Below are 14,726 nucleotides of genomic sequence, written 5' to 3' on the forward strand. Positions count from 1 at the left end.
AGTCCTTTCTCTGGTCATAGGAGTAACAACATGAATATAGTCCTTTCTCTGGTCATAGGAGTAACAACATGAATATTGTCCTTTCTCTGGTCATAGGAGTAACAACATGAATTAGGAATATTGTCCTTTCTCTGGTCATAGGAGTAACAACATGATTTAGGAATATTTACATTTCTCTGGTCATAGGAGTAACAACATGAATTAGGAATATTTACCTTTCTCTGGTCATAGGAGTAACAACATGAATATAGTCCTTTCTCTGGTAATAGGAGTAACAACATGAATTAGGAATATTGTCCTTTCTCTGGTCATAGGAGTAACAACATGAATTAGGAATATAGTCCTTTCTCTGGTCATAGGAGTAACAACATGAATATAGTCCTTTCTCTGGTCATAGGAGTAACAACATGAATATAGTCCTTTCTCTGGTCATAGGAGTAACAACATGAATTAGGAATATTGTCCTTTCTCTGGTCATAGGAGTAACAACATCTTACGTGTTTTAAGTCATGTCTCTGCCATTATGACTGCAAGCCGAGACAAGTGTTCTTGAATCAGAAAAGTTTGTTGACCACTGCTCTACACTATACAGTACGTTGCTTTTTTGTCACAGAAACATAAATTAGGCAAGATGGCGCCGACAGAGAGGGCTGCCTCGCTTCTAGTCCTTAGGAAACTTTGCAGTATTTAGTTTTTTTAATGTATTGGATATCAGAGCGACGTCAAATTACTAGAACTATGACCAGGAATACGACCAGAAATACGACTTTCCCGAATCGGATCCTTTGTCCGAACCATCCAGGGCATTTGAACTGATTCCGAAGGCCAACCCAAAACAACGCTGCCAGAGAAGAGGTAGACGAAGCGGTCTTCTGAGGCACACACACCACCCACCGCTTCCGAGTATATTACTCGCTAATGTCCAGTCTCTAGATAACAAGGTAGACAAAATTAGGGCAAAGGTTGTTTTCCAGATAGACATCAGGGATTGTAACATACTCTGTGTATATGCTGTTGGAGTCTTTCCAGGAAGAAGGAGGGCAGGGGTGTATGTTTCATGATAAACAACTCATAGTGTAATTGTAACAACATACAGGAACTCCTTTTGTTCACCTGACCTAGAATTCCTCACATTCAAATGCTGACCGTATTATCTCCCAAGGGAATTCTCCTCGGACGGCATCCCCAGCCGCGTCCTCAGGGCATGCGCAGACCAGCTGGTTTCTGTAGCAAATATTAAGTTCTGCTTTTCTGATGTATCAAATACTTATGTCATGCAATAAAATGCAAATTAATTACTTAAAAATCATACAATGTGATTTTCTGGATTTTTGTTTTAGATTCCGTCTCTCACAGTTGAAATGTACCTATGATAAAGATCACAGACCTCTACATGCTTTGTAAGTAGGAAAAGCTGCAAAATTGGCAGTGTATCAAATACTTGTTCTCCCCACTGTATATCCCCCTCAAGCCGATACCACGATGGCCCTCAAGGAACTTCACTGGACTTTATGCAAACTGGCAACCATATATCCTGAGCTGCATTTATTGTAGCTGGGGATTTTAAGGCTACCTAAATTCTAACAACATATTGACTGTAGCACTCAAGCTGGAAATACACAGATCACTGCTACTCTAACTTCCCAGATGCATACAAGCCCCCCCACTCTCCGTTCGGCAAATCTGACCACGACTCCATTTTGCTCCTCCCTTCCTATAGGCAGAAACTCAAACAGGATGTACCCGTGCTAAGGACTATTCAACACTGGTCTGACCAATCGGAAACCACGCTTCAAGATAGTTTTGATCACGCGGACTGGGACATGTTCCGGGTAGCCTCAGAGAATAATATTAACGTATACGCTGATTCGGTGAGTGAGTTTATAAGGAAGTGTATATGAGAAGATGTACCTACCATGACTATTAAAACCTACCCTAACCAGAAACCGTGGATAGATGGCGAAAGCGCGAACCTCAAAGTTTAACAATGGGAAGGTGACTGGGAATATGGCCGAATACAAACAGTGTAGTTATTCCCTCTACAAGGCTATCAAACAAGTGACATTTCAGTATAGAGACAAAGTGGAGTCGCAATGCAACGGTCCAGACACGAGACGTATGTGGCAGGGTCTACAGACAATCACAGATTACAAAAAGAAAACCAGCCACGTCACGGACAACGACGTCTTGCTTCCAGACAAACTAAACACCTTTGCACGCTTTGAGGATAATACAGTGCCACCGACGTGGCCCGCTACCAAGGACTATGGGCTCTCCTCCTCCTTGGCCAACGTGATTATTAAGACATTTAAATGTGTTAACCTTCCAAATCTGCTGACCTATAGACGGCATCCCCAGCCGCGTCCTCAGAGCATGCGCAGACCAGCTGGCTGGTGCGCTTACGGACATATTTAATCGCTCCCTATCCCAGTCTGCTGTCCCCACATGCTTCAAGATGGCCACCATTGTTCCTGTACCCAAGAATGCAAAGGTAACTGAACTAAATTACTATCGCCCTGTAGCACTCACCTCTGTCATCATGAAGTGCTTTGAGAGACCACCCTACCCGTCACCCTAGACCCACTTCAAATTGCTTACCGCCCCAACAGGTCCACAGACGATGCAATCACCATCACACTGCACACTGCCCTATCCCACCTGGACAAGAGGAATACCTATGTAAGAATGCTGTTCATTGACTATAGCTCAGCATTCAACACCATAGTACCCTCCGAGCTCATCATTAAGCTTGAGGCCCTAGGTCTCTGGTTCGCCGCTGTGTGCAATTTGGTCCTGGACTTCCTGACGGGCCGCCCCCAGGTGGTGAAGGTAGGAAACAACATCTCAACTGGGGTCCCACAAGGGTGTGTTCTCAGCCCTCTCCTGTACTCCCTGTTCACCCATGACTGCGTGGCCATGTACACCTCCTACTCGATCATCAAGTTTGCAGACGACACAACAGTAGTGGGCTTGATTACCAACAGCGATGACACAGCCTACAGGGAGGACGTGAGGGCACTCCGAGTGTGGTGTCAGGAAAACAACCTCTCAGTCAACGTCAACAAAACAAAGGAGATGATCGTGGACTTCAGGAAACAGCAGAAGGAGCACCCCCCTATCCACAGTGCCTTTTCAAACTCAGAAGGCTGAAGATATTTGGCTTGTCACCTAAAATACTCACAAACTTTTACAGATGCACATATGAGAGCATCCTGTCGGGCTGTACATACAGACTTGACCATCACTGGCCACTTCAACAAATGGATCATGTTTACATATCTTGCATTACTCATCTCATATCTATATACTGTATTTTATCCCATCTATTGGATCTTGTCTATACCGCCCTGTCGTTATTTATATACATTTAGATGTGTATATTCTTATTCCATTCCTTTACTTAGATTGGTGTGTATTATGTAATGTAATGTATTAGGTAGTAGTTGTGGAATTGTTAGATTACATGTTAGATATTGCTGCACTGTCGGAACTAGAAGCACAAGCATTTCTCTACACTCACAATAACATCTGTTAACCATGTGATGTATGTGACCATTAACATCTGTTATCCATGTGGTGTATGTGACCATTAACATCTGTTAACCATATTGGCTATGCTCAGTAGGCTATAGGCCCAGTACATTATCCCTGCATGTTGGCTATGCTCAGTAGGCTATAGACCCAATACATTACCACTGCATGTTGGCTTTGCTCAGTAGGCTATAGGCCCAGTACATTATCCCTGCATATTGGCTATGCTCAGTAGGCTATACACCCAATACATTACCACTGCATAGTGGCTATGCTCAGTAGGCTATAGACCCAATACATTACCACTGCATATTGGCTATGCTCAGTAGGCTATAGGCCCAGTACATTATCCCTGCATATTGGCTATGCTCAGTAGGCCCAATACATTATCCCTGCATTTTGTCTATGCTCAGTAGGCTATAGACCCAGTACATTACCCCTGCATATTGGCTATGCTCAGTAGGCTATATGCCCAGTACATTATCCCTGCATGTTGGCTATGCTCAGTAGGCTATAGGCCCAGTACATTATCCCTGCATGTTGGCTATGCTCAGTAGGCTATAGGCCCAGTACATTATCCCTGCATGTTGGCTATGCTCAGTAGGCTATAGACCCAGTACATTATCCCTGCATGTTGGCTATGCTCAGTAGGCTATACACCCAATACATTACCACTGCATGTTGGCTATGCTCAGTAGGCTATAGACACAATACATTATCCCTGCATGTTGGCTATGCTCAGTAGACTATAGACCCAATACATTATCCCTGCATATTGGCTATGCTCAGTAGGCTATAGACACAATACATTATCCCTGCATGTTGGCTATGCTCAGTAGGCTATAGACACAATACATTATCCCTGCATGTTGGCTATGCTCAGTAGGCTATAGACACCATACATTATCCCTGCATGTTGGCTATGCTCAGTAGACTATAGACCCAATACATTATCCCTGCATGTTGGCTATGCTCAGTAGGCTATAGACACAATACATTATCCCTGCATGTTGGCTACGCTTGAATTGACCTGCCAATGTTGTTCTTCTCAGACCATTTGGAAATGTAAATATATATATATATAGGTACAGTATGCAAATATATATATATATATAGGTACAGTATGTAAATATATATATATATATAGGTACAGTATGTAAATATATATATATAGGTACAGTATATAAATATATATATATATATAGGTACAGTATATAAATATATATATATATATAGGTACAGTATATAAATATATATATATATATATAGGTACAGTATGTAAATATATATATATATATAGGTACAGTATGTAAATATATATATATAGGTACAGTATATAAATATATATATATATATAGGTACAGTATATAAATATATATATATATATAGGTACAGTATATAAATATATATATATATAGGTACAGTATGTAAATATATATATATAGGTACAGTATATAAATCTATATATATATATAGGTACAGTATGTAAATATATATATATAGGTACAGTATATAAATATATATATATATATAGGTACAGTATATAAATATATATATATATATAGGTACAGTATATAAATATATATATATATATAGGTACAGTATGTAAATATATATATATATATAGGTACAGTATATAAATATATATATATAGGTACAGTATATAAATATATATATATATATAGGTACAGTATGTAAATATATATATATATAGGTACAGTATATAAATATATATATATATAGGTACAGTATATAAATATATATATATATAGGTACATGATCACACTGGAAATAGATACTGTTGTATTACTTGTGAGGCAGTTAAGTGAGTATAATCATTTGTTTCTTTGTTTTTTACTGGGCTGATGGCCTGCATCTGATGGTCAGTCTGAGGGGAGGGAGGGGGCAGCGGTGAGGCTGCCTCTCACCCGACTCAGCGCCCCTCTGCCATCCTTCCCTCCACTGAGAAAAGGGGACACAGTCTTCCAGCTGATGGTCAGTCTGAGGGGAGGGAGGGGGCAGCGGTGAGGCTGCCTCTCACACGACTCAGCGCCCCTCTGCCATCCTTCCCTCCACTGAGAAAAAGGGGACACAGTCTTCCAGCTGATGGTCAGTCTGAGGGGAGGGGGGGGGCAGCGGTGAGGCTGCCTCTCACACGACTCAGCGCCCCTCTGCCATCCTTCCCTCCACTGAGAAAAAGGGGACACAGTCTTCCAGCTGATGGTCAGTCTGAGGGGAGGGAGGGGGCAGCGGTGAGGCTGCCTCTCACACGACTCAGCGCCCCTCTGCCATCCTTCCCTCCACTGAGAAAAGGGGACACAGTCTTCCAGCTGATGGCGAAACTCAAGTCGCACTGCATTATTTCTGCCTCATGCGCTAATTAATGTTGTTACTCCCATGACCAGAGAAAGTTTAATATTCCTTTCTTTATAACAGACAAAAGCCAGGGCCAGCGGTCTAAGGTCTAAGGTCTGAGGTCTGAGGTCTAAGGTCTGAGGTCTGAGGCCTGAGGTCTAAGGTCTGAGGTCTGAGGTCTGAGGTCTAAGGTCTGAGGTCTGAGGTCTGAGGCCTAAGGTCTGAGGTCTGAGGTCTGAGGTCTGAGGTCTAAGGTCTGAGGTCTGAGGTCTGAGGTCTGAGGTCTAAGGTCTGAGGTCTGAGGTCTAAGGTCTGAGGTCTGAGGCCTGAGGTCTGAGGTCTGAGGTCTAAGGTCTGAGGCCTGAGGTCTAAGGTCTGAGGTCTGAGGTCTGAGGCCTGAGGTCTGAGGTCTAAGGTCTGAGGTCTGAGGTCTAAGGCCTGAGGTCTAAGGCCTAAGGTCTAAGGCCTGAGGTCTAAGGTATGAGGTCTAAGGCCTGAGGTCTGAGGTCTGAGGCCTAAGGTCTGAGGTCTGAGGCCTGAGGTCTGAGGTCTAAGGCCTGAGGTCTGAGGTCTGAGGTCTAAGGTCTGAGGTCTGAGGTCTGAGGTCTGAGGTCTAAGGTCTGAGGTCTAAGGCCTGAGGTCTAAGGCCTAAGGTCTAAGGCCTGAGGTCTAAGGTATGAGGTCTAAGGTATGAGGTCTGAGGTCTAAGGTCTGAGGTCTAAGGTCTGAGGTCTAAGGTCTGAGGTCTAAGGCCTAAGGTCTAAGGTCTAAGGTCTAAGGTCTAAGGCCTAAGGTCTAAGGCCTAAGGCACTCCATTGCAGTGTTGCGGCGTCACTACAGCCTGGGGTTTGATCCCAGGCAGTGTCTCAACTGTCCGGGACCGGGAGTCCCATATGGCGGCGCACAATTGGCCCAGCGTCGCCCGGGTTAGGGGAGGGTTTGGCAGGGAGGGCTTTACTTGGATCATCGTGCTCTAGCGACTCCTTGTGGCGGGTCGGGCGCCTGCAGGCTGACTTCGGTCGTCATTCGGATGGTGACACATTGGTGCAGCTAGCTCCCGGGTTAAGAGGAGAGCGGCTTGGCGGGTCATGTTTCAGAGGAGGCATGACTCGACCTTCTACTCTCCCGAGCCCGTTGGGGAGTTGAAGCAATGAGACAAGATCGTAATATCTCAAAATTGGAGAGACCACTTTGCTATACTCATTCATTACAGCTGCAGTGCTGATTTTAGGATGTGGAAGTTGGCAAAATGTGCATTTTATGGCTTATAAAGGTGTTGAATAAAGTGTTGACAGGCTGAATAACAACTTAAACATGAAGACATTAGCTCGGTGCTGTATTCGTTGAGTCTTTCTAGTCATGGTTTTAGTATCAACTTTGCTGTGAGTTCAAGGCTTCTTTTTACAGTCAATGGCTTGAGGAAACTGTGCAGACAAGGTGTTCTGAGCTATCTGATTGGCCAATTGATTTCTATCTCATTAAATGGTTAAAAATGGAAACACTTTGCCTTACCAGCGCTAGGGCTGCTGAATCAAGTGCACCCACTGCCAACATCACTAGGGCTGCTGAACCAAGTGCACCCACTGCCAACAGCTCTAGGGCTGCTGAATCAAGTGCACCCACAGCCAACAGCACTAGGACTGCTGAATCAAGTGCACCCACAGTCAACATCACTAGGGCTGCTGAACCAAGTGCACCCACTGCCAACAGCTCTAGGGCTGCTGAACCAAGTGCACCCACTGCCAACAGCTCTAGGGCTGCTGAATCAAGTGCACCCACAGCCAACAGCACTAGGACTGCTGAATCAAGTGCACCCACAGTCAACATCACTAGGGCTGCTGAATCAAGTGCACCCACAGCCAACAGCTCCAGGGCTGCTGAATCAAGTGCACCCACAGCCAACAGCTCCAGGGCTGCTGAATCAAGTGCACCCACAGCCAACAGCTCTAGGGCTGCTGAATCAAGTGCACCCACAGCCAACAGCTCTAGGGCTGCTGAATCAAGTTCACCTACCACCAACATCACTAGGGATGCTGAATCAAGTGGACCCACAATCAACATCACTAGTGCTGCTGAATCAAGTGCACCCACAGCCAACATCACTAGGGATGCTGAATCAAGTGCACCCACAGCCAACAGCACTGTAGGTGCACTGCTGAATCAAGTGCACCTACAGCCAACAGCACTAGGGCTGCTGAATCAAGTGCACCCACAGCCAACATCACTAGGACTGCTGAATCAAGTGCACCCACAGCCAACATCACTAGGACTGCTGAATCCAGTGCACCCACAGCCAACATCACTAGGGCTGCTGAATCAAGTGCACCCACAGCTAACGGCACTAGGGCTGCTGAATCCAGTGCACCCACAGTCAACATCACTAGGGATGCTGAATCCAGTGCACCCACAGTCAACATCACTAGGGATGTAGAATCAAGTGCACCCACAGCCAACAGCACTAGGGCTGCTGAATCAAGTGCACCCACAGTCAACATCACTAGGGATGTAGAATCAAGTGCTCCCATAGCCAACATCACTAGGGATGTAGAATCAAGTGCACCCACAGCCAACATCACTAGGGATGTAGAATCAAGTGCACCCACAGCCAACATCACTAGGGATGTAGAATCAAGTGCACCCACAGCCAACATCACTAGGGATGTAGAATCAAGTGCACCCACAGCCAACATCACTAGGGATGTAGAATCAAGTGCACCCACAGCCAACAGTGCCAAACAAATAAAACCAATATGAATGCAAGGCTTTACAGTTGGGACTAGGAATGCCTTGGAGAACAGTTGGAGACCACTGGTGTAGAGAATCATTGTACTAAATTCATCTCTAAACTGCTGTGAAATATCTCTTCAATAACCAACAATATTGTACTTTCACTTGTTTGAAGCTGGTGTACAACCCGAAAGTACAAGACGCAAAAATGAAACTTAAGAATGGGAAGCATAGAAGAAGTGCACCTAGAATAGATCTACCGCTTCGTAGATTTGCTTTCAATGAGTCACATATCTATAACTTCTATTTCTATGTGAATTTGGGGTCACCCAAAAAGGGACATATTACAAACCTCACGCAGAGACATACAAATGGTATCCGCAAGTCCATCTGACTCTGGGGAATTAGGTAAAGGAAACTCCTGAAGAATCTATTTCATCAAAAGGCATTCCCACCCTGTCGTCTACAAACACATGGGAAGATTAGATCATCTATGTGACAGGTTGTTTCTCTCCAGGCGTTTCGTCATGGTAACGTGCATGTTGTTTCTCTCCAGGCGTTTCGTCATGGTAACGTGCATGTTGTTTCTCTCCAGGCGTTTCGTCATGGTAACGTGCATGTTGTTTCTCTCCAGGCGTGTCGTCATGGTAACGTGCATGTTGTTTCTCTCCAGGCGTGTCGTCATGGTAACGTGCATGTTGTTTCTCTCCAGGCATGTCGTCATGGTAACGTGCATGTTGTTTCTCTCCAGGCATGTCGTCATGGGAACGTGCAGCACCTGGAACATCTGCTGTTTTACGGAGCCGATATGAGCTCTCAGAATGCCTCAGGGAACACTGCCCTGCACCTGTGTGGTCTATACAACCAGGTAACACTACACCTGTGTGGTCTATACAACCAGGTAACACTACACCTGTGTGGTCTATACAACCAGGTAACACTACACCTGTGTGGTCTATACAACCAGGTAACACTACACCTGTGTGGTCTATACAACCAGGTAACACTACACCTGTGTGGTCTATACAACCAGGTAACACTACACCTGTGTGGTCTATACAACCAGGTAACACTACACCTGTGTGGTCTATACAACCAGGTAACACTACACCTGTGTGGTCTATACAACCAGGTAACACTACACCTGTGTGGTCTATACAACCAGGTAACACTACACCTGTGTGGTCTATACAACCAGGTAACACTACACCTGTGTGGTCTATACAACCAGGTAACACTACACCTGTGTGGTCTATACAACCAGGTAACACTACACCTGTGTGGTCTATACAACCAGGTAACACTACACCTGTGTGGTCTATACAACCAGGTAACACTACACCTGTGTGGTCTATACAACCAGGTAACACTACACCTGTGTGGTCTATACAACCAGGTAACACTACACCTGTGTGGTCTATACAACCAGGTAACACTACACCTGTGTGGTCTATACAACCAGGTAACACTACACCTGTGTGGTCTATACAACCAGGTAACACTACACCTGTGTGGTCTATACAACCAGGTAACACTACACCTGTGTGGTCTACACCTGTGGTCTATACAACCAGGTAACACTACACCTGTGTGGTCTATACAACCAGGTAACACTACACCTGTGTGGTCTATACAACCAGGTAACACTACACCTGTGTGGTCTATACAACCAGGTAACACTACACCTGTGTGGTCTATACAACCAGGTAACACTACACCTGTGTGGTCTATACAACCAGGTAACACTACACCTGTGTGGTCTATACAACCAGGTAACACTACACCTGTGTGGTCTATACAACCAGGTAACACTACACCTGTGTGGTCTATACAACCAGGTAACACTACACCTGTGTGGTCTATACAACCAGGTAACACTACACCTGTGTGGTCTATACAACCAGGTAACACTACACCTGTGTGGTCTATACAACTAGGTAATACTACACCTGTGTGGTCTATACAACCAGGTAACACTACACCTGTGTGGTCTATACAACCAGGTAACACTACACCTGTGTGGTCTATACAACCAGGTAACACTACACCTGTGTGGTCTATACAACCAGGTAATACTACACCTGTGGTCTATACAACCAGGTAACACTACACCTGTGTGGTCTATACAACCAGGTAACACTACACCTGTGTGGTCTATACAACCAGGTAACACTACACCTGTGTGGTCTATACAACCAGGTAACACTACACCTGTGTGGTCTATACAACCAGGTAACACTACACCTGTGTGGTCTATACAACCAGGTAACACTACACCTGTGGTCTATACAACCAGGTAACACTACACCTGTGGTCTATACAACCAGGTAAGCAGGGCTGTTATGTGTGACTGACTGTGATGTTTCCTTTCTCAGGACGGCTGTGCCAGAGTTCTGCTGTTCAGAGGAACAAATAAAGACATTAAGAACTACAACAACCAAACAGCTTTTCAGGTAATGCACTACAACACAGAATGCAGTGTGATTTGGTACAGTTTTAATGCTTGTTTTTGACAATGGTTCACTGTGAACCAATAGAAAGATATATGTGTGTGTGTGTGTGTGTAGGTGGCCATCATTGCTGGGAATTTTGACCTGGCAGAGATCATTAAGATCCATAAGGCCTCAGACGTAGGTGAGTCCATCCTGGACCCTGTGTGTTAGTGTCTGTGTTTAACCATGTGGAACCCTAACCCTTCTGTGTGTGTTAATGTCTGTGTTTAACCATGTGGAACCCTAACCCTTCTGTGTGTGTTAGTGTCTGTGTTTAACCATGGGGAACCCTAACCCTTCTCTGTGTGTTAATGTCTGTGTTTAACCATGTGGAACCCTAACCCTTCTCTGTGTTAATGTCTGTGTTTAACCATGTGGAACCCTAACCCTTCTCTGTGTGTTAATGTCTGTGTTTAACCATGTGGAACCCTAACCCTTCTCTGTGTGTTAATGTCTGTGTTTAACCATGTGGAACCCTAACCCTTCCCTCTGTGTATAGTGTCTGTGTTTAACCATGTGGAACCCTAACCCTTCTCTGTGTGTTAATGTCTGTGTTTAACCATGTGGAACCCTAACCCTTCCCTCTGTGTTAGTGTCTGTGTTTAACCATGGGGAACCCTAACCCTTCTGTGTGTGTTAATGTCTGTGTTTAACCATGTGGAACCCTAACCCTTCTCTGTGTGTTAATGTCTGTGTTTAACCATGGGGAACCCTAACCCTTCTGTGTGTGTTAATGTCTGTGTTTAACCATGGGGAACCCTAACCCTTCTGTGTGTGTTAATGTCTGTGTTTAACCATGTGGAACCCTAACCCTTCTCTCTGTGTTAATGTCTGTGTTTAACCATGTGGAACCCTAACCCTTCTGTGTGTGTTAATGTCTGTGTTTAACCATGTGGAACCCTAACCCTTCTCTCTGTGTTAATGTCTGTGTTTAACCATGTGGAACCCTAACCCTTCTCTGTGTGTTAATGTCTGTGTTTAACCATGTGGAACCCTAACCCTTCTGTGTGTGTTAATGTCTGTGTTTAACCATGTGGAACCCTAACCCTTCTGTGTGTGTTAATGTCTGTGTTTAACCATGTGGAACCCTAACCCTTCTCTGTGTGTTAATGTCTGTGTTTAACCATGTGGAACCCTAACCCTTCTCTGTGTGTTAATGTCTGTGTTTAACCATGTGGATGTGGGGAACCCTAACCCTTCTCTGTTTCTCAGTGCCTTTCAGGGAGAGCCCTTCCTATTCCTCAAAGCGCCGACGTCTGGGTGGGGCCAACAATGTTGGTGTGTGTGGCTCATCATCTCCCCGTTATCTGATTCGCTCAGCCAGCGACAACGCTCTGGAAAGCCCCGCCTCTTCTTCCCCCGGCCCCTCCCTCCACAGCCTGGAGAACACAAACACTTCCAACCGGCAGGCAGACACACACAGCCTTCGCAGACAGACACGTCGCCTCAGGTACACACACAGCCTTCGCAGACAGACACGTCGACTCAGGTACACCGACACACACAGCCTTCGCAGACAGACACGTCGACTCAGGTACACAGACACACACAGCCTTCGCAGACAGACACGTCGACTCAGGTACACACACAGCCTTCGCAGACAGACACGTCGACTCAGGTACACACACAGCCTTCGCAGACAGACACGGTGCCTCAGGTACACACACAGCCTTCGCAGACAGATACGTCGACTCAGGTACACAGACAGCCTTCGCAGACAGACACGGCTCCTCAGGTACACACACAGCCTTCGCAGACAGACACGTCGACTCAGGTACACACACAGCCTTCGCAGACAGACACGGTGCCTCAGGTACACGCACAGCCTTCGCAGACAGACACGTCGACTCAGGTACACACACAGCCTTCGCAGACAGACACGTCGACTCAGGTACACAGACAGCCTTCGCAGACAGACACGGTGCCTCAGGTACACAGACAGCCTTCGCAGACAGACACGACGCCTCAGGTACACAGACAGCCTTCACAGACAGACACGTCGACTCAGGTACACACACAGCCTTCGCAGACAGACACGTCGACTCAGGTACACACACAGCCTTCGCAGACAGACACGGCGCCTCAGGTACACAGACAGCCTTCGCAGACAGACACGTCGACTCAGGTACACAGACAGCCTTCGCAGACAGACACGGTGCCTCAGGTACACACACAGCCTTCGCAGACAGACACGTCGACTCAGGTACACAGACAGCCTTCGCAGACAGACACGTCGACTCAGGTACACACACAGCCTTCGCAGACAGACACGTCGACTCAGGTACACACACAGCCTTCGCAGACAGACACGTCGACTCAGGTACACACACAGCCTTCGCAGACAGACACGGTGCCTCAGGTACACAGACAGCCTTCGCAGACAGACACGACGCCTCAGGTACACAGACAGCCTTCACAGACAGACACGTCGACTCAGGTACACACACAGCCTTCGCAGAAAGACACGTCGACTCAGGTACACACACAGCCTTCGCAGACAGACACGGCGCCTCAGGTACACAGACAGCCTTCGCAGACAGACACGTCGACTCAGGTACACAGACAGCCTTCGCAGACAGACACGGTGCCTCAGGTACACACACAGCCTTCGCAGACAGACACGTCGACTCAGGTACACAGACAGCCTTCGCAGACAGACACGTCGACTCAGGTACACACACAGCCTTCGCAGACAGACACGTCGACTCAGGTACACACACAGCCTTCGCAGACAGACACGTCGACTCAGGTACACACACAGCCTTCGCAGACAGACACGTCGCCTCAGGTACACACACAGCCTTCGCAGACAGACACGGTGCCTCAGGTACACACACAGCCTTCGCAGACAGACACGTCGCCTCAGGTACACACACAGCCTTCGCAGACAGACACGGTGCCTCAGGTACACACACAGCCTTCGCAGACAGACACGGCTCCTCAGGTACACACACAGCCTTCGCAGACAGACACGTCGACTCAGGTACACACACAGCCTTCGCAGACAGACACGGTGCCTCAGGTACACACACAGCCTTCGCAGACAGACACGGCGACTCAGGTACACACACAGCCTTCGCAGACAGACACGTCGACTCAGGTACACAGACAGCCTTCGCAGACAGACACGGTGCCTCAGGTACACAGACAGCCTTCGCAGACAGACACGACGCCTCAGGTACACAGACAGCCTTCGCAGACAGACACGTCGACTCAGGTACACACACAGCCTTCGCAGACAGACACGTCGACTCAGGTACACACACAGCCTTCGCAGACAGACACGGCGCCTCAGGTACACAGACAGCCTTCGCAGACAGACACGTCGACTCAGGTACACAGACAGCCTTCGCAGACAGACACGTCGACTCAGGTACACACACAGCCTTCGCAGACAGACACGTCGACTCAGGTACACAGACAGCCTTCGCAGACAGACACGTCGACTCAGGTACACAGACAGCCTTCGCAGACAGACACGGTGCCTCAGGTACACACACAGCCTTCGCAGACAGACACGTCGACTCAGGTACACAGACAGCCTTCGCAGACAGACACGTCGACTCAGGTACACACACAGCCTTCGCAGACAGACACGTCGACTCAGGTACACACACAGCC

At 46.8% G+C, this 14,726-nt stretch overlaps 1 protein-coding gene across 1 annotated transcript in view; it reads left to right on the forward strand.

Moving 5' to 3' along the window:
* The window catches only part of LOC115122313 (SH3 and multiple ankyrin repeat domains protein 3-like), a 139,449-nt gene that overhangs the window by 48,630 nt on the left and 76,093 nt on the right, over nt 1-14,726 (forward strand). The window contains 4 exon segments of the mRNA XM_065021235.1: nt 9,365-9,481; nt 10,989-11,066; nt 11,181-11,247; nt 12,318-12,555. Of these exon segments, the coding sequence (XP_064877307.1) occupies nt 9,365-9,481; nt 10,989-11,066; nt 11,181-11,247; nt 12,318-12,555 (500 nt within the window).

This window comes from Oncorhynchus nerka, linkage group LG8 (assembly GCF_034236695.1).
Source record: "Oncorhynchus nerka isolate Pitt River linkage group LG8, Oner_Uvic_2.0, whole genome shotgun sequence".
NCBI lineage: Eukaryota > Metazoa > Chordata > Actinopteri > Salmoniformes > Salmonidae > Oncorhynchus > Oncorhynchus nerka.